We start from the raw sequence: 21,052 nt of genomic DNA on the forward strand, positions 1-21,052 counted from the left end.
GTGTGCGTGTGCGTGCAGTGAATACGAAGTCAGCAGTAGTGTAGTCGTACAGCGTGTATAGTTTACGTGTTAGGCTACAACTGCAAAAAACCACCTGCTGATAAGAGTGGAAACACTGCAGTTAGCCCGAGATCTGGCAGCATCACAGCTTAAGCTTAAAGTGGGTTAACTTTTGAGGTGAACAGCTATTTTCATGTACAATTCTGCTCCTCAGCAGAGTGCTTGTGTGCGCTCAGACTTTTCCAGGAGTAGGATGATGTGAGGTCAACAATTCTGTGTCAGCGCCGTTTTTGACAAAGACCAGGGGAGGACTATCATTAAAGCAGGTCACGTTCACTTGTTATGGTAATCCCTTTCTGTTCACATCTGCTGTCAGTCCTAGAGCGTCAGAGACACAAACAAAAACAGAGAGAACCTAGAAGACTACTGTAGGTCCATCCGCCACCAATCACTGGTGAGGCAGCCAAACCCTGCCAACTGGAAACACACATTTGTTGCCAAGCAACACCAGTGACATCAGCAACCTTCATCATCACCCCCCTGCCAATGGCACTTGGCTCTTAAAATAGCCCACAGATTATTATCAGGCTTCAAAATGGCAGACATGTTCTCATATGCACATAAGGGATGGGGAGTTGGCTTGGCTCCAGGTGACTTCAGGGTGACAGACTGTGCATGCATGTCAGACTTGGGTGGGAGGGGGGTAAGCAGATGTTGCAAGTCTTTCAAAGAAGCATATAAAAACAGAGAGATGATGAAGCTAAAAGGGAGAGATTGAGGAGAAAGCAGTGTATTGGCTAATGGGACAGGATGAATCAGCACATCAGGTGACAGGGGCAGGCTGAGAAATTATCGAGTCTGCTGCACATGGGAATAACGAGCACACCAATCAATTCCACTCCGTATCAGAAAAAGAATTTCACCTGCACCAGCCAAGCGTTACAGAGTGAAATACTAACCAACAAGCTAAATTAATCAAATTAGACAAATTATCGGTGAGCTTGTTCGGACAATTAAACATTTCCAGCAAAGAATGTGTAAAATTGGCGTTGCATGCAATTGCCAACAGGAAATGTATTGTTTCACCAATTGAATACCAGTTGGAACTAAATATTCTATGGGCTCTGCAGAAAGTGAAATCCAAGCCTGCTTAACGCTTATAATAAACAGTGGTGCAGTCATTAATAGTCTTAGCAGGCAAGCCTGAAAGTAAGCATCACAAGGGCTCCATTGACCAAAAGCCAATGGGATTTTTCCATTGGATTGAAATCATGGCAGAAAAAAAGATCTGTGGCAAACACACATTCATGGTTCTTCAGATAGTGTCCACATATTAACACCACTTTTATAATTGTGAAGCGTAAATGCAATTTTATGAAGTAAACATAGGCAAACGTAGGCATGACTTCATAGGCGGGTTCGGGTTCGGTGTGATGGCGATTATTAATCCCATTTGGTCACATGTTAGCAACTGCCCGTTTTTAACTTGGAATCAACTCTCTAATGTTTTCAATCTAAGGGACCCGAGACACCTTTCCACCAATGACCTCCCCTCTGCTGTTGGTCATGCTGCCTGTTGTTCAGACAACATCACAGCAAACCGCCAGGTGTCAGCTGACTGTCTTTTATTTCCCCCACCGGAGCCCCATGCAGATCTCAGGAGAGCTCTGAAATGAGCGAGTGCCTCTAGCTCTTTGTTTGATGCGACTGTTGATACACAGTTGGCTGCAAGGTAAGGAGAGTCTCCAGGGGATGGATGCGAAAATGATGCGAGACCAACCTATTTTTAATCTGTTGAGCAGTATGCGCCTGGCATAGCTGATGAACTGTTTCCAGTGAGGGGGAATGATGATGATCCAGGGGCTGGAAAACACACTCTGTTTGATGAATACAAATGTATACTGTGATGACACAGCGGATTTACAATGAGGAGCCTATGAATACACTTCAAAGATTTTTCAGAGAGACAGGCGTGTGGAGAAGTGGTTCAATAGGGTTTTAATCAAAAATCCCATTACAAATATATTTTTTTATTCTGGAACCTTCCAACTAAAGTTAAATGAATTGCTTGTTTTCCAGACAAAACACAGACATCAATATCCAGTCTACAGACGTTTATAGTCAGGCATTTACTGAGAGATCAATTGTTTCAAAGCTGCTACCTGAACCCTAGAGGAACTCATATTATTCTTCTAAAATGTTGGATGCCAATCTGTTCATTAATTCTTCCTATCATCGCTCACAGTGCCTCTTCTCTCATCATCGAATAGGACTGCAGCATTTTACATTCAAGGATTACAAGCATGCAGCAGGAAAGATGTATGAGCAACTGCTCCGGTGATTGATTTTGATCAACTCCATTTTGCAGGTGAGGTACAGGCAAGGACAGAACTTTCAACATTTATAGAAGAGATTTGTGAAAGAAGAAATTAAGAGACTATCACAAGTTTGAGAAATGCATGAGTCTGAGCTGGAACCCAGAAGACAGAAACAAACTTTGCGTTTCAGGTGTTTTGAGTATAATGAGTTTCTCAAGGAGGAGTACATGAGCCTTGAAAGTTAAACTGCTTGCCATTGAAATCGATGCTTCTCTTCTGCTGGCGAGGAAGATGAAGAGAGTTGTCAAAGGACAGACATTGTTAAAAGTTGCTTGATTGATGCCCCGTCTGCAACGAGAGGGTCGGGCAGTGCATCGTGACACCCCCAACAGGGTGACTCGTGAACTCAGTACAGGCAGAGGGAAACTGTAAACACACCAGTGTTTCTTCCAGATGTACTGCTTTGAAACGGCAGATGGACAAATTAAACACAAATATATTCAGAGGTAATTAATGTATTTATTAAAAACAATTCTCCTGAAGAAACAATAATTGATTTCTCCTGATAAAAAGCAATTGCATTTGCTGTGTTAAAATACTTTATCAATGAACAGTATGTTCCATATTTGACATATTTGTACAACAAGTTATGGGTAAACATAAACTATTTATAATCGGGCTCTGGGAATACTTCTCTACGTCAAGGAAATTGTTGTTGAAAGATAAAATAACAACCAACCAACTGTGACTGCCGAACAAAGTGGAAGTGGAAACATTCTTGATGGAGAACCCAGATGAGCTCAGAGAGCAAACACACTTTGAAGAGTGGCTCTGTTCCTGCAGTTACAGAAAGAAACGACAGAATTATAATGACGTAATGTATGTGTCTCTTTCACCAGCCTCAGACACAAAGAGAAAGGAAAAGAGACGAGGAGCGACCCACTCAGCCGTGAACATTTGGATTGCAGCGCTGGCCACTAGCTGACAGTTATTGAGTTTAGAAAGGGGTGAAGAATCCAACGGGATTTACACATCTAGACAGAAACCAAGAGGGAGCCAGAGGTTTTCTCCAAACTCAATAAATCACCTGACTGGGATACCCACAATGTGTGACAGGTGTTTGGGTGGTGTGAGGCAGAGAAAAAGAAGTGAGATTCAAACTTGTCTGTGGAACAAACATCCATTTGTGAAAACAAAATGAAATGTTATCTAAAAAGCAGTGAGGTTCAGGGAAAAAGAAGGAAATCAAAAGCTCTGTTCAAAACATCCCTGTGAAAGTCTAGTAAAGGTCTAAGAGGGAAATACAGGAAGAGAGTATGGTAATGTGTTTTACATAACAAAGTTAACATCTAAATCACACGGCACCAAAAGGCTTGCAAATGTCATAATTCTGTGTTCGCCTGTGTGCATCGGTGCCTGTTCTAATCCCTCCAACTCCCACACTGCCAACAGAAGCAGGAAATGCTCATCCACAAGCCTTAATAAAGATCTCGGTATGGATATTTAAACTGAGCCTAAAAACACCACAGAGAGGGAATTCTCTGCCATTATTGCACTTCAGCAAATAGATTTTCCCTTTATGACGCCTATACTAGACACAAACCCACATTTTACAAAGCGGTATCTCAATTTTAGTGCTGGATGGTCACCACTCAGGAACGTGGGTCCATCAGCAAACCAGCAAGATCATTGCTCCCCAAAATGAGACGGAAAGTATTGGTGCATTTGGCCCGTCTTCTGTCTCATAAAAGCAAGTCCAGAGTTGCCCTCAAACTGCAGCCAACAAGGTCAATCTTTGTGATGAGACTAAACTCCTTTCATGATCTCCGAATCGCCAGCAAGAGTTGTAATGTTCAACATCCAGATTACTTAATAAGGTGAAACATTGGAGACTAGATCTTGAAGGTTGTTTTCTTTGTACCTGATGATATAGATTGTATTTAAGAGTTATTTAAGGACATTTAGGGGTAAATACCTTTAGGTTTGTGTGTGTAAAGGGCTTATAATTGGCCAAAAAAAGGATGATACTTTTTTAAAGGAATTGGACAGGCTTAGCTGAAATGGTTCTGCCTCGTCTGCCCTCTATAATCTGTTCGGCCTTGAAATGTGACTCGAGAGGATGCCGCTTTGAATTGAAATGCAGCATATATAGATAAGTCAACAGTAGGGTTATTTAAACCCAAGAGGCAGAATTGATACAATTTCATTCCTGCGATATAACAATATTGAGCTCTTCACACTCACATTGAGTGACCAATCAGAGAAGTGGGCTAATCTGCTCTGAGATCAGAGTGTGCTGCCTGAACAACCTCAAGGTCGATGGCTTTCCAACGGTCCAGAAACAGTATTGATCCCATACTTAACACAGAGATGGCGTCTTGTCCGGCATCGATCCTCCGGTCTCGCAGGCAGGATATATTACTAAACAAAGAAACATACAATTGTGCTTTTTCGCTGTCGCTGGCACATTTATCATAGTTCACTAGTGCTTGGGGAGGACGGCAATCAAACATAGGTGGTGAGGAGGGGAGGACAACATTAGCATGATGGCATGCTGCCCGGATTCGTGCCTCACCTCCAAAACAGGGCCTTAACTATTCAAGAATCATTAAGAACAGAGGCCGAAGAACAATGCAGGGGAAGATTGCATATATTGTCCATACCTACAACCGTGTGTTATAGAAGAAGGTGAATTGTAAGGTTCAAAGATTGCAAACTTTCCAAGAAACTGCAATCTCACTTGAGTAATGTAAGACCACTGGACTGTAATTAAATGGGCATGAACATGCTTTTAAAATAATGATTATGACTTCTCTGTAGGGCTGCTCGATTATGGCAAAAATCATAATCACGATTATTTTGGTCAATATTTGATATCACGATTATTAAATATGATTATTCATTGACTTTGAAAACATCCATTTATTAAACTTTAAAACAAATAATAATTTGAACAGTATCTTTTTAACTGTTGATTACCCTGAACGTATAATTCAACTGAAAAACCAATAGAAAAATGTATTAAATAAATAATACATTTAAATAAATAATATCAAAATAATAAATACCAATAAACAAGAACAACAAATATTTTGGAGCGCACTTCCACAAGCTACTAAACATATAAATATGATAAATAAAAATAAATTAGACTAAAATAAGTTAGATCAAATATGTTCTAGTGCACTGTCACAACCTAGCAAAGCTAAATAATCGTTTTTTTCGATTATGTTGTGTTCGTAATTGTGGCTTGGTGCAATGTGGCACCTGATATATTGGTTACACTATCATTTTGATAGACCTATTGAACCAAAGAAGAACTTGTCGGAGTTTTGTTTAAGTGAAAATTGGCAGAATTTTTTCGCACCACCACTTTCAGTCATTATTCTCAACATGAATTCTTTATTTTTTTTCTCTAAAATGATCTCCAATTATTTCAACAAGTGTTTCCTCTGCCCTGTCTGCACATTCCTATTCAAATTCCACTAGTTCAAATGATGACACATCACTTTGTGTGATGATTAGTTCTCGGAGAAGCTTAGAAAAACAAATATAGGTGAATTTAACGTCATCATAACTTCAGTTGAAAAGGGTCCAATCCCCAGGTCTACAATTCCAAACATAGAAGGGATTAATCAAGGAGTGAGTGCGATAAAATGGGCTTTATATTGACAGACTGCTTTCGAGGGAATAGTGATTTTCGGGAGTTATGTCTCTTCTCAAGGCCAAGTTAATGTCAATCGACTAATACAATTTATAGTCTTCTCACTCAAGCTTAAGAGGAAGACGAGTCTAACAGATCAAGTTCAATTAAAACATCATATGCAGTTCTCGCTGTGAAAGTACTTGAGGTGCTTTAAATGCTTTCTCAGTATCTATATCATAAGAACTTAATCCCTAACGGTTGGAGGGTGTTACGGCTGCTGCCTTCCTGGTTCTCTTAACTGTGTTAATGTGTGTTGCATGTAAATGAGCTGTGCGATTGCCCTGTCGTGATTGGCTGCCATCTCCTGGTCCGCCCCCTGAAGATTGTGATTGGAGCACGCCGGGCCCGACGCACTCCAATCGCAGCGCACAGCCGGCGCACACCTGCTGGAGACGACTACAAAGCTGGGGACATTCATCACTCTGGAGGCTCTGCTGCGAGTAGACGCCCCACGCATTTTGCTCTTGTGTTGTGGACACTTTGGACTTAAGCTATTAGACTGTGTTTAGTGTGATTATATATGTGCTTAGTGTCGTGTTGAGATATGTGTTTAGTGTAGTGTGTTTAGTTGCCTTATTTAGCTGTGTTTTCTTGCAGCCTCCTTTCGTTAGTGTTGATTAGTGATTTCAGGTGTGTAAATAGGCTCCTTTTGTTAGAGTCCTCCCTTTGTTTGGTTATTTGTCAACCTGTGCCCTTTTGGCCTTTTTTGTTGTTCCAGGCTGCTTTTTGTGATATGGACCTTGAGTCTGAAATAAAGATTGGATATATAATAAAACCACTTGTAATTATTACCAATTCCACTCTGGTTGTGTTGGTTCCCCTAGCCCAGTAAGGAACGTAACGGAGGGTAAAGTGCTTCTCAATGTACTACACTCACTAAATTAATTGCACAAGGCAGCTTTACACATAGCATATGGTGAAGGATACATGCTTGAACAAATGTAACCTTTACCTCCAGAAATCCTTTGACATTAAATCTATAAAGCACAGTCTGCATACTTTGCAGGCATGTATTTCCTATTTAACAGGAAGGAGAGATTATTGAATAAAGTAAGACAGGTGCGCTTTATATATCCAAATCTTTCATAGTGCAGCTCTGAACACATGACATCAACAAGGTCACATGTGGTCCGTCTCTCTGATTGTCTAAAGTATGAAAGAAACCTTCCTACCAGTCTGCCACCAGTGATCCAGGACAGGAACCCCAAAGCTCCTCTTTGCCCATTCCAGCGTCTCCACATCACAACGCTCTCCAGCCAGAAATAACGACCGCAGCCTGCAAGGACACGGAGTGCATCTGTCAATCACCTTGAGGGAACATGACATATGTACACTCTCTGAGGAAATGGTAAGAAAAAAAGATATTCGCAGTTGCAGGCTAGTTTTTGGAGTTTTAGACCAAGTGTCATGATTCAGAAAACTTTAGAGTAAAAAAGTTCAACAGACAAAAATGGGATGCATAAACTTTTTGGGAAATTATTTTTTTTGACTGAAAATCAGAATTTGTGTTAAAGGGCTGACAACAAATCCTGGCCATTATCATACGATCAGTTCTGTTTCGTAACCTAAAATTGACATCTTCACTTGATTCTCTTGAATGCAACTTGGAGCTCGTGCAATATCTATTAATGTAAATGTAGTTTGCCTTTAAGGCAGCAACCACCACTTCCTTTTTCCTATGATTCTCACCACCTTTCATGACTAAAAGATGTTTGCGTTCTGCCTGTGAGGGCTGGCCTCCTCACAGTTACACTAACATTAGAGGTGAGCATCATTAACACCGGATCCTCCATAAGCTCGGCCATTCCACTTTTGCTTTGAATGTCAGAAAACACAGCATTGACGTTTTTTTTTACCGATGAAACATTCCTGCATTTCAACGTATTTAAAGTGGGATGTTCATCTCAGAGGAAACAATCTTGTTGGGAATAAGCTGCCCTTTCTCCCTACAAAGATGTTGCCCTCTGTGTGACCCTGAATCATGGCGTAGCAGGAATCCACAAATTCTTGCAATGACATCTAAATCTATCCCAATGAACTGCTCCCTCCTAGTTCAAGCTTAGCTTTCCTCCTAGTTTGGATTTTTACTTTTCCCTGGCTTCATGAAACATTCTCCCTATCCTACAAGTGAACCGACACACTGCAGTTTCTACCTTAACCCTCCACTGAATTCCATATCATTCTTCTCTGCTAAGCCTCCTCCTACGGCTCATATCTTATTCCCAACACCGCTAGTTGCTCCCTACAAAGCTCTGAAGAGATCTGTAACCTGGCACCTTGCCAGTACCGACGCTTCATTTTCACACAAATGACTGCTGGTTATCGTTCTCAACTCTACGCAGGGCCGAAATGGCTTTCCAACTCCAATCAAAATTGAAGTTGGATTCTATCTTCTAGAACAGGAAAAAAAGAAATGTCATCATGTCACTCTCTCCCAGCTGAATCATACATGTTCTCCTCCTACTGGCTCTGTGCATTATATTCTTTAAAGTTGGTCTCAGGAATATTATGAAGACTGTTTTCTCTGTGATTGCAGAACAATCAGAGAAATGTCGTTAGCTAATTAAATCATATGAATTCCGCCTACCATCCAGATGTTGAAAGATGCCTGGGGGCCTTCTATCCGTTTTATTGCAAATAACACTGTTCCCATGATTAATGGGGGGATTTTCTCCACTTTGTTTGATAAGTTCTAACGGGTTCTGCATGTTAAAACATATTGTCATTTCATAAAGATAAAAGAGGACAAAGCAAGTAACTATGGGCTTTAAATGTACGTTTTTGTCTTACAATATGACAATTTAGAAACAGTAGAAACCCATATTTGAGCTTATTGAAGGTATCATGATGTATCAGACATTTTAATTGTCTCTAGCATGAAATGATGTGTTTGATGATAACGTTTTCTGAAAGGCTTTACTAATTCCATCAGCACACTTTTAATTAAAAGAACCATTATTGGTGTTGACATATCTTTCCATGTGTTATAGGAAGTGGCAAAATGCACCGACTAGAAGTGGATTCATTTGGTAATATTGCAAAAACACTCGCAAACTAAACTTTCATTACATGTTCATGATCTCCTACACAACACAAACCCTTTAAATACCATGATATTAAAAGGCTGACATTTAGAGATTCAAAATGTTGCCTCTGTGCAGCAGAGGAATATTTTTGGAGCTTTGAAATTGAAAGAACATTTCATGTGTCTCAAAATATAGCTGTCCTGCCATGAAATGAAATCATGTTTCATTGCTTCCTTTTGTGTTGCTGCCTCTGTGTCATAGTGACATGTTTTGTTCAGCGCCGAAGGGAAATACAGTATCTTTCACCAACCTGCCTCCTCCAAGGGGAAAAGACACATTAGGATTAAGAAAGAGTACACAGAGACAGCATAGGACTGATTGTTGTAGGGTCAGAACAATATTCTCTACAAATATTGCAGAAAAATAATCCGTCTGCAAATACCGCCTTTTAGAAGGTGCTATGTATTCAGGACAGCAGAACATTTATATATCGCCACATTCAGCACACAATTGCAGAGTACTGAATGATTCACCGGGGCCAGAGGTCAACTGCACTGAGCATTGCTTTATGATTGTATGCTTAAAGGTATTTTCAGACAGCAGAGCAGAAGGAAAGTGGTGAGTTGACACCACAACCCCTTAGGTCCAAGTCTTGAATTAACAATACTGATCATTTGGACATGTATTTCACTCTCTAGGCCAAACAGATACCATGAGAACCTGTTGTTTTTAACTCTAAGCTACAGAAGACCTTTACATTAAGACAGCAGCCAGGGAAACAAGTTCTCACAGTATGATTTAATGCAGGTGAGCAGCAGTGACCTGCCATTGTTTGCTATCCATCCTGATTAACACCCAAGTGAGTTGAACTGAAGGTACAGACGGTGAGCAATGGCGGTGCATCAACAGATGGCCGGAGACTAACGACAGGCTGGACAGAAGGTGCACAACACCCTCAGCCAGGAGATATCACACGTTTCTAGCTCAGCACACAATCTGCAGTTGAAGGTTAGGGGCCGGGCTAATACCCACTGACTTTATTAGAGCAACTCATAGCGACTTAGTTTTGTATTTCAGTCTATGAATCAGTCAAATGTCGTGATAGAAGCATGGATCACAGTGTAAAAGGATAAACATGCTAGAAATGTATGTTTACTCTATGCGTCACCCCAAGCCAAATTGAAAGCAAAGTATCTGCAAAGTTTAGCAAAAAAAACAGATGCAAAGTATATTTTAAGAGATTTTCAAATGAAGACCTTTAAAAAAAACACATTTGACTTGTTACCTGAATTTGTTTTTGATGGTCTGTTAGACTTGTATGTGGGCTTCTTTGACATTGGGTTGTTCAATGGCTGGGGTTTTTATTACTGTAAGATTAATGTATCATTTAGTCAACACAATGTTGAAAAATAGCCATTAATAGCCATCAGAAATGTCCAAAGCCCACTGCAGCATTTCCCAAGTTGCTTTGCTTGATTTAGCAAATTACAATCACAAAATGTTTTCACCTTTAAGATAATGCAACCAATATTGCTTTTAAAGATTGATTAATTATTATCAATCATCAGGATAGATTATAATATTCATGAATCAACCTTTTATTGTAGCTCAATGTAAAATGTACTTATTCCCGGAGTGAATCATGTATTAGATTAAGTGCACATTTAATAGCTGATTTTGATAAGTTCGGTTGACTAAAGTGTTAATGTGTACCTAGATAGGGGGTATTTCTTCCCAATTGCAGCATCAGGGTCCTGCTGGCGGATGGCTCGGATGGCAGTGGGGGCTGTGAACATGGACGAGGCTCCGTGTTCAGATAAAACCCGGAAGAAGGCCCCAGGGTCTGGAGTCCCCACAGGCTTACCCTGTGAAACACACAGTGTGTCAGACAACAGATGCTTAGTACACACACAGTAACAAGGATGCAGGTAAACAAATCTCATCAATACACAATCCAATTCACAAAGAGTGGTAAGGTAAATGTGAAATACAAATACAATACAGTAAAATAAAATAAGATATAGGTCCGAGGAGGAAGAAAGGTTGATATGGAGGTTTCAAATTCACTTCAACTGTGAACTACACACCATGAGTTGTCATAGAGCAGCTGTTTAAGTTGGAGAGGCTTATTGGAAGGCTGCCATCCAGACAGATGGGCCCAGAAATCCATGGATTAGAAAACAGAGTTGCACTATGGGAGAATTGTTTGTCAAGAAGGAAAAGACAAAAGACGCCTCCAGGCAAAAGCCTCCACCAGCCATTTCCACTGTGTCTCTTGTATTCAACTAGTCTGTCCCTACAGTGAGAAGACTACTGCAGATTAATGAGGGTGGTAAACAGCAGCATCGAGTTCTGGGTGTCATGTCTGCTGTGAATACATATTTGTGCATGTGTATTGATTTGAGGAAGACAAAAGGTTGGCAGCATCACGCCTGAAGAGACGGGCTGTTAGCACACACGCCACACAAGACTAACACCGAGGCTGGAGTCAAACATTTATTTAAGGAAGGCTGAGTAATTAGTGGAACAGCAGTTCTGCTTCCTCGTGCATGTGAGGGAAAGTCGCAGTGATAATGTAATGATTGTCCCATAAGAACAGACTGGGACTGGGAGACTCACATGGTAAGAGACAGACACACATCCCTCTCAGCACTGGTCTACAGATTGTGATGCTAATAACCCTCTATATAACAAGGAGCCTGCAGAGAATATACTCCACTAGCCAGGGGTTATGGGACTCATAAAGAAAAGCCAAATAGGCTTTCAAAATCAGATGCATCAGTATCAAATGGCTCTTCAAAAGACAGTCATGCAGAACATATTTCATGAGGAGCTTGTTTATTTATTTACTATTTATATTTTGGAAGGTCTGCTGCATGTCAATGCTGTGCTCAGTGGAGAGGCTGTTTCCTCCAGGTTTCAACCATTATGTTCAATGACCATTTGGCTGAAATATACTATACTATATACAGCATATCCTCCAACATTATTTGTTCTTATAAAATAGAAAAACTTTACAAGTTAAAAGGGAATTGAAGGTTGAATTTGTTGTATTTGCCGTATGATGGAGGTTGTTTGCAGGTTCCTTAGTATGGGTACTATTGTGCCGTACAATTGAGATATGTTATGAAACTCATTAAGCTAAACAACAGATTTGCTGCAGGAATGACTAGGACTAGGAAATGACTTATTGCACTTTTTTTCCCATATCTTGAAGTCAATCGATGTATTAATAAGTATCTTAAACGTCTGCTTGGCACAGAGCTTATTTTCCTGTAGGCTTTTTATTGAGGGAACCAGGGCAATATCCGTATTGACATAAAAACATTTGTCATCCCTGCAGCACACATACTGCTTCTACACTACCACAACATAATTAATTCAATACAGATGCTTTAAACATAGTCTTATTCCAACAGATGTATTCTGCACGCTTAAATGTCTTTTAACACCTGTGTAGGGGTGCATCAACTGCAGAGGCTGGTGACACTTGAAACATTGACTGGTGAGGGAAAAAAGGAAAGTAGAAAAAGGAGTGAAGCTGCAGTCTGTCTCTTGGCAGTAGACTTGGCAGCCAGAGTCAAACATGGCAACAGGGTAACACAGAGTCCCAGTCCAATTAAACTTGAGTTGTTGACCAAATATGGACGTATTCAGCTTGGAGAGTCCACAAACGCAGATACCAAGCAGACATTCAAATCTGACAGCTTTTTAAGTTGTACAACTCAGGGTTTTATTGTACTTTCTCTAGGTCTAAATGTTTGCAATACTGCTGTTGTGAGTAGTAGATATTAAAACGTGTCTACAGGGACATACCTCATAGAGAATTGTGCTGTTACCATGGAGCAGAGGGCCATAGCAGATGTAGGAATGTCCGACCACCCAGCCCAGGTCTGACGCTGCCCACCAAACCTGCAACAGGTACAACAAAAAGATGACAAATGTATAGAGACTCAGAGTATCAGTTTGTCAAACACCAGAATTGAGTATTGTCCGAAAGATTATTTTAACTCTTTCAATTCCCTTTCTGCCAACAATGATAACACTAGCAGTACTCAAAGACACTACAGTATACATGTAAATCAAACTACCTCCAATACTGAAGACTGTTCAGCTATCATACATTTGACCTGATCTTCTCTCTAAAAAATAACAATATATCTGTTAACTGACTGCATGCTTTGTGCTTAAACACGGCTCTAACTCAGAAGAGGATGCTATGCTATTGCCTTACGTCTCCAGAACTGAGTCCATAAATATTTGACATGGTCCATTTCAGCATCACAGCATAGCCTGCAGTGTCTCGCACAACACCCTGGGGGACAAGATAAGAAAAAACATCAGACTAGTGACAGGTATTGCATTTGGCTGACTCAAATGTCTGTCTTTTATTAATAAATGTGAAAAATGTTTTGAGCATAACAGTCTGTCCTGAAATCCTCATGTCTCCAATTATAGAGAATTACTCGAACTTATGGCGGCCCTACAGCAATAACTGAGAAATTCACAGTAGCTCACAGAGAAAATGCTGGCAATAATAACACTATTAAGCGCAGGAACTAGCCAGCAGGTAGATATTTTGTATAATCTGTTGGTCAAACACAAAATGATGTTTTCTTCCATTCCCAACTGCCTTCAGGCATCTCTTCCTGCAAGAGCTCCAGCTCCTGCAGTGGAAATGCTCTGTCTTATGTATCTACACATCTATTTCACGGAGATGGTGTTTGGATTGGCAATGGATTGTTTTGAAGAGTCACACAGAAGCAACATTTAGACGAATCCTAAAACTCATCTATGAGAATGTATGTTTGCATGATGTCTATAACTGTGCATCAGGTGAATTTCCCCCTGCTGCTGATCACATCTCTGTGAGTCAGTACCTTTGGCGTTCCAGTGGTCCCGGATGTATAGAGGACATAGAGAGGGTGGTTTGAGGGAACAGGAACACAGTCATGAGGTCGAGCTGTAGCCATCTCCTCCTCCCAGTCCAGACTCAACTCTGGAGTCATTGACACTTTTTCCTAAAAACAAAGAAGAAAGGAGGGACGTAAATTAATTGTCCTTACAGTAAATGTTGTAATTAACTAGAAAAGTATTGTCATATTTCCGTTACAATGTGCAAATCTTTACTTTTTATGTAAATCTAAATAATTGTATTATATCTTATCTTCCTATTGAACATTTTTACTTAAACTTCTTGTTTTTATATACATTTTATACAAAAAAATGTGTATTTTATCTTTTATTTTGCTTATTTTATTCTAAAAAGGAGCAATGGCCATAATGTAAAGTATCAGTGGGTGGTCATACAGCGTAAGATATTCATCAGTGTCAGCTGGCTGCATTTATGTTTTCAATATTTATCAGTCATTAGTTTGAGAAACAAAAACACAACCTTACCTTCCCACTTCAAGTCAAATAGAAATGTATTTAAAATGATAGTTTATGTTAATTTTGTTCCAACCAACGTCAGTACTTTGTAAGCTCTTATATTCATCAACAAAGGTAATGTCAAGTCATAGAATAATACTCCTTTCATCTCCAGTGGCTGACATCTTTCTCTTTCATACTTCTTTTTATCATTCAAATCATCCTAAGAGGCTATAGAAAAGTCTGGGTCACTTCTTTCTTTGATTCTCAGAGAAGGAGCACGATTCACACCATTCAATATTTCACATGGACTCCTGAGGCAGAGGACGGACAGCCCATATAACCTCCAGCAGGCTGAAACGCACCCTTTTTATTCTCTCTGGTCAAAGCCAAGCCATAGTAAAATGTGGCTGATTCAACTACACTTTCATGTTGGAAGCTGCGTTCACAAAAACCACAACCTCTCGCTCACTGCATGCAGTAACTGATAAAGCAGCCGCAAACACCTTCAAAGTAGAGCTTCACATGATTTTAAGGGGATTCTTTTCCTTTGAAACCATTTTTTCTGAATTCAGTGCTAATCGACCCATATCCACCATGTATATATGCCAAGAAAGATGCAACAGCGATCTCTTATTGCACAAGACTTCTCACTGATAGATATCAGTGCTGTACACTAATCAGATCAAATACAATACAGCATGTACTGTTGTTTCATTTAAAAAGAAAGAGTCAGACAGAAGTACATTGCGTAACCGATGACATCTATAAATTGAGACAGAAAAACCGTTTGAGAGGAATGAGTGCAACTCTGTGCACTTTTAAGAATAATTTATTTTCCTATGCGTAATATCGAGTGTCTTTTTTATTCTTGTGTTTATGTGAAGCAAATGTCAGCTTGCTGTTACCATTCCCATGCATAATTGTCTGCTGTATAGTCATTATGTGCAGCTCAGCCTGCTTCCAAACTGGATCTTTGCCAGGCTGTTTATGTCAGGTGGAAACCTCTATCGCAATTACACTATACATTTTCTAACATCTACTTGTACTAGCTAGACATTGTTTCTTCCTTTTATACAGTGGCAGGATTCCAAAGTCTTACTACCATAGCATTGAATATAACGCTTCGTATGTAATTACATGATAAAGTCTGTTTCAAATGTTTAAAAAATGGCAACCCCTTGCCTTAGAAAAAACCCATCTCCCAACAGTACTCATCAGGTTTCCATATGGCTGCCGTATTTCAGATTCATTTATATCACAATATATGTCACAAAAAACGACCCTATATTGACAAAGAAGATTTGTGTTGCTTAGTGCTTCTTACCATGTTCGGCCTGTTGTAGATGAGGACTTTAGAGGGTTTGTGAGAGCTAAGCTCCAGGGCCTTCTCCACCAGAGGGATGTACTCTACTCTTCTGCCTGGCTCCATGCCAAATGAGGCTGTGACCATCATCTTGGGCTGAGAAAAGAGATTAAGGGTTAGTTCAATTGTGTTGAAATGTCACAAACTAACAGCATGTTTATATAAAGCTATACTAGAAGCAGGGCCTAGGGCTTTTCATCATATCTGCCTTGAATAATGGTTTTGTTGCATTTTTATAAAGGTATTAGTGGAATTAATTTATTTCCATGCATAAGTGGACAGACCAGTCAAATAAACAAAACACAGTGCAGCTTTGATAACATAGCACACAGAGTGACTTCAGTCTCTGCTCAGGTAGACATTACTGCACTCAAATTTCACATAGCAATATGTGTTTGCTTTTATGTTAATGCTTTAAATATACATTTGAAACCTTTTCATAATACTGTATTCCTTCAAAAGTATATTTGAATAAACATATCACATAACAAAGATCATCCTTTTCAGAAAGAGTCTTTTCTCAAAATGTCAGATGTGTTCACTAATTATATTGTTGGCTTGTTAAAAATCTTATTGCAGACTGAATGCAGACTGTTCTTCATTGTTGGATTGAGAAAAGGAAAGGCAAAGCCAAGTGCTTTCCACTGTGAATGATTTATTTTGAGCTCACTAAAACAAATAAGCCTTTCAGTGTTTCAGGTATTTTGCAGGGTGAATGGTGAGCATTTTTAAAAGCACATAAAAAATGGGAATTGAAAACTATTACTTGCAGCCATGTAACTGTCCCGCTTCACATCAGCCTGTCCTCAGTTTTATTGAGAGGTCAAGGTACTAAAGAGTAACATTGAATTAATAAAAACCATGTAGTCTTTTTGCCATGGCTCATGAAAGGATACATTTTATGTGCAAGGTCAATATCAACGTTTTCTAACCTTGGCATGATCGATGCGGACAGAAAGCTCTTTAGAAGCAAAGCCGCCAAAGATAAGGCTGTGTGGCGCGCCGATCCGGGCACAGGCCAACATGGTAAACATGGCCTCCGGCACCATGGGCATGTAGATGACCACCAGATCTCCTTTCCGTACACCATTCTTCACCAGGACTCCTGCTAACCTGGACACCTGGGTCAAGACACGGCACACAATGCAGAGAAATTAATATCAACATGTCAATTGGCTGTTAGCACTTCACTGTTTAAAGATCTTATATTATCTCCATTCATATAATTGTTCAGGACTACTTTAACCAACATAAACGATGAATGGTTAAACAAATATTGCTTATCTGGAATTCTTCATGATGTTTTAGGTTACAGTGGTACAAAAATGCATTTAAGTGCATAATCGATTGCCTCCGGTTTCAATTGTTTCTCCAAAGTCTATTTTTGCCTGTGAAAGCACTTTTAAGTTCTATAATTGAGTTATCTTGGAACTGAAGCATCTCCCAAATGTCAATCAAGTTAGTTAGTTAGTTAGTTAGTTAGTTAGTTAGTTAGTTAGTTAGTTAGTTAGTTAGGTCACTTTCTTCTCTTTTTGCAACATTTTATTTTGCTGTTCCTTATGCTAATGCTGGCACACAGCAGAAAGGCCTGACAAACTGTCTCAGTTAAAGGATTCAAAATGTATTTATGTCATTGTAACCCTGACAAGCTCTAATTTCAGTGCTCACAATCCAACTAAGCTTATCTTTATATCTCACAATCTATTTTTACTACACATCCTGGCATTTTAAATCAGGCTTTAACTGTTTAAGTATTTGTATTTCCCTTTCACAAGTACTAAAAAGGTCAGCGTGATACATCTATTTAGGAGGTCATGATGATAACAGGATAGGAGGTCATGGCATCCAAGCTTGAAATGTTATTTTGAATGTTCATTTTGAGGTGGTATAAAAAGGTTTGGCATCTTATGTAACTAATAATACTAAATGACGTATGCCAGGGGGTAGGGAAAAGCAGAATATATCAGTGAGATATTTGTATAATGGAAAGGATCTTGGTGTTGTTCTCCGTTTGACACAGTAATACAACTCAACATAGCAAAGTGACTACTCCAGCTCTTCAGGCTGTTCAGTTCTGTTGACCTGGTCCTGAAGTTCCCTGAAAGTGATGATCCGTTTAGTTCCAGTCACAGGGCTTTCATAAATGATGGCAGGCTGCTGTCCACGGCCACTCTCTACATGACGATCCACTGCATTGTAGCACATGTTTAACTTTCCTCCAACAAACCTGAAAGAGACACATATCATTAACCAACAACTATATTTCAAATATGAACAACCTTTATCCTTTAAAACATGTGTGTATATCTTAAATACAATAAGCTGATGTTTCTGGCCCAGTAGACAAAAAGCTGGAAGGTAAGGTTCTTTCATTTGACTAAGGAATTGATCATAACTTGATGAAGCTACAGTACTTCAAGCTAAAACATGTTCAGTTTGCCTTCACAAGCAGCAGTAAACAAATCAATGCACTTGATAATATGACAGTTTCAATTCATTGTGGTGCTGTGCATGTGGATAAGAGGAGCAAGCAGGTTGAGCAGATGGTGTTTTAGATAGTATAATTACCCAGCAAGTAAACATACAATGAACTTTTAATTGTAATTTGTATACAATAGTGTACAACATTCATCCATCCATGGGAGTTGACATATTGAACCTCTCTGAAGAACCAGCACCTTACTGTGGTGGAGAGGTGTGTGTGCCCTGATGAACCTGGGGGCTATGTTGTCTGGATGGAACCTTGTGTTCCTGGTAAGGTCTCCCATGGCAAATTGGTCTCAGGAAAGGGGCCAGACCAAGATTGGTTTGAAGACCTCATGAAAGACGAACTAAGAAGTGAGGATACCCGGCCCGGAGGAAGCCCGGGGTCCCCTTCTGGAGCCAGGCCCAGAAGGAGGACTCGTCGGCGAGCGTCTGGTGGCAGCCCGAAAAGGCAACGTGGGCAACACCTCCGCTTCTCTGTCCCGCGGGCCCACCACCTACGGGAAACAGCGATGGGGTCGGGTGCGCTGCCAGAAGGGTGGCAGTGAAAGCAGAGGGTCTCGACGGACCAGACCCGGGCGGCAGAAGCTGGCTTTGGGGACGTGGAACGTCACCTCTCTGGGGGGGAAGGAGCTTGTGCAGGAGGTGGGGCGTTACCAGTTGGAACTGGTTGGGCTCACCTCTACGCACAGCGTCGGCTCTGGAACCTTACTTCTGGATAGGGGTTGAACTCTATTCTTCTCCGGAGTTGCCCAAGGTGTGAGGCGCCGGGCGGGTGTGGGGATACTCACAAGCCCCCAGTTGGGTGCTTCGTTGTTGGAGTTTACCCCAGTGGACGAGAGGGTCGCCTCCCTACGCCTGCGGGTTATGGGGGGGAAAACTCTGACTGTTGTGTGTGCTTATGCACCCAACAGCAGTTCAGAGTATACGGCCTTCTTGGAGACCCTGGAAAGAGTCCTGTATGGGGCTCCTGAAGGGGACTCCTTAGTCTTGCTGGGTAACTTCAATGCACATGTGGGCAATGGAGACACTTGGAGGGGCGTGATTGGGAGGAACGGCCCCCCTGATCTGAACCGGAGTGGTGGTTTGTTACTGGACTTCTGTGCTAGTCATGGATTGGCCATAACAAACACCATGTTCGAGCATAAGGATGCTCATAAGTGTACGTGGTACCAGAGCACCCTAGGCAGAAGGTCCATGATCGATTTCGGTATCGTATCATCGGACCTGAGGCCGTATGTTTTGGACACTCGGGTAAAGAGAGGGGCGGAGCTGTCAACTGATCTCATCTGGTGGTGAGTTGGGTCGAGTGGCGTCAGGAGGGAATCAGTTGGGCTGAAGAGGGTGAGAGGCCTGCAGGACATGCTCGAGCTGGGCTACATCAATGTGGGGCAGATGTAAATTTAGATGGAGCTTGCCATGCTGTTGGGGTTGGGGCTGGACCAGATCTGGTGTCTTTGCAAGAACTATTTAAAAAAACAGCAGTTGCAAATTGAAAGCATTATAAAAGGTCTGTCTAAGATGGAAACTGCACTTGACCAATCTGTTTCTCGTGTCAATAAGCCCAACTACCAGTTTACTGCAGATGGCCAACCCATTTGCCTCCGCTGTCGGAAGCCTGGGCATGTCCTCCGCCAGTGTCGCCAGGGTCAGAGGCCACAAGCATCCAGCGTACCCAGTGACCGGCCAGAATGCAACCCGGCTCGAGCTGCTGTAATATCGTCAGGTATGGGTTTTGCAGAAGAATCAATTGCTAATGATCACATTGTTTATGATGGTCATCCTAAGCAGGCTCCTCCCCTTGCAAACAACCTAAGACCCCTCATAGGTAAATGAACTGTGGTAGAGGTACAGATGGGTGGTGTAAAGGTAAAGTGTTTGCTGGACACAGGTTCCATGGTCACAACCATAACAGAGTCACTCTTTAAAAAGATGTTTCAACACTGGGATGCCCCTAAAGTAAAGTTTGTGCAGGTGACCTGGCCAAAAATTCCATACGCTCGGCCCACCATGCTTTTAGAGCCTGGGGGCTCAGATCTTGCTCCAGGCCTGCTGTTGTCCCCTTCCCTAGTGAAAGTCGAAAACGGTGTTGCTTTTGTGCCGGTGGTTAATGTGGGAGCCACCGGAGCTGCAGTCCACTTTAAACAGGTGTTGGGTACATTGCATGTTGTTGAGGGGATTGAGGGGTCAGAACTGAGTTTTGAGGAAGAACATGTGGAGGGTGAAGTGGAGGAAGTCGTGACGGTAGTCAGCGCACAGGTTGTTGCAGAGGCCCCAGTTACCATTTCTGAAACTATTTCAGCCTTACGTTGGCCAGGGATTTCACCCGCAGAAGAAATACAGGCAAGGGAGCTGATAGGGAAGTATAGTCAAGTCTTCGCTAAACATGAGGGAGACCTAGGGTGTACTGATGAGATTGTACATGAGATTTCACTTCTTGATGAGGTCCCTGTCCGCCAAAGATATAGACGAATTCCCCCTACGCAGTGGCAGGCAGTTAAGGATCACATTAAGCAGCTGCTTGATAGTAAAGTCATCCGGGAGAGCAGCAGTCCTTATGCTTCCCCCATTGTGTTGGTGCGCAAGAAGACTGGAGAGATTAGGATGTGTGTGGATTACCGGCAACTCAATGCTAAAACTTGGAAAGATGCCTACCCACTACCCCGCATCGAGGAAACTCTGGATGCTCTTGCTGGCGCTCAATGGTTCTCCACATTAGATCTGGCAAGCGGCTACAATCAGGTCCCTGTCGCTGAGAAGGATAGAGCCAAGACGGCCTTTT

General features: G+C 41.3%; 1 protein-coding gene across 2 annotated transcripts in view; it reads right to left on the reverse strand.

The window, feature by feature from the left end:
• Positions 1-21,052, reverse strand: part of acss3 (acyl-CoA synthetase short chain family member 3) — a 38,556-nt gene that overhangs the window by 10,464 nt on the left and 7,040 nt on the right. Inside the window, exons 2-9 of one of the 2 annotated variants that reach the window (XM_034075208.1) lie at positions 17,869-18,013; positions 16,719-16,907; positions 15,748-15,882; positions 13,931-14,071; positions 13,285-13,365; positions 12,867-12,962; positions 10,764-10,915; positions 7,197-7,300 (exon numbers count right to left, since the gene is read on the reverse strand). In XM_034075208.1, coding sequence (XP_033931099.1) covers positions 7,197-7,300; positions 10,764-10,915; positions 12,867-12,962; positions 13,285-13,365; positions 13,931-14,071; positions 15,748-15,882; positions 16,719-16,907; positions 17,869-18,013 — 1,043 coding nt within the window. Of the gene's footprint in view, positions 1-7,196; positions 7,301-10,763; positions 10,916-12,866; positions 12,963-13,284; positions 13,366-13,930; positions 14,072-15,747; positions 15,883-16,552; positions 16,615-16,718; positions 16,908-17,868; positions 18,014-21,052 lie in introns of those variants that run through there. The other variant, XM_034075210.2, reaches the window with a different exon arrangement.

This window comes from Pseudochaenichthys georgianus, chromosome 23 (genome assembly GCF_902827115.2).
Source record: "Pseudochaenichthys georgianus chromosome 23, fPseGeo1.2, whole genome shotgun sequence".
Classification (NCBI taxonomy): Eukaryota; Metazoa; Chordata; class Actinopteri; order Perciformes; family Channichthyidae; genus Pseudochaenichthys; species Pseudochaenichthys georgianus.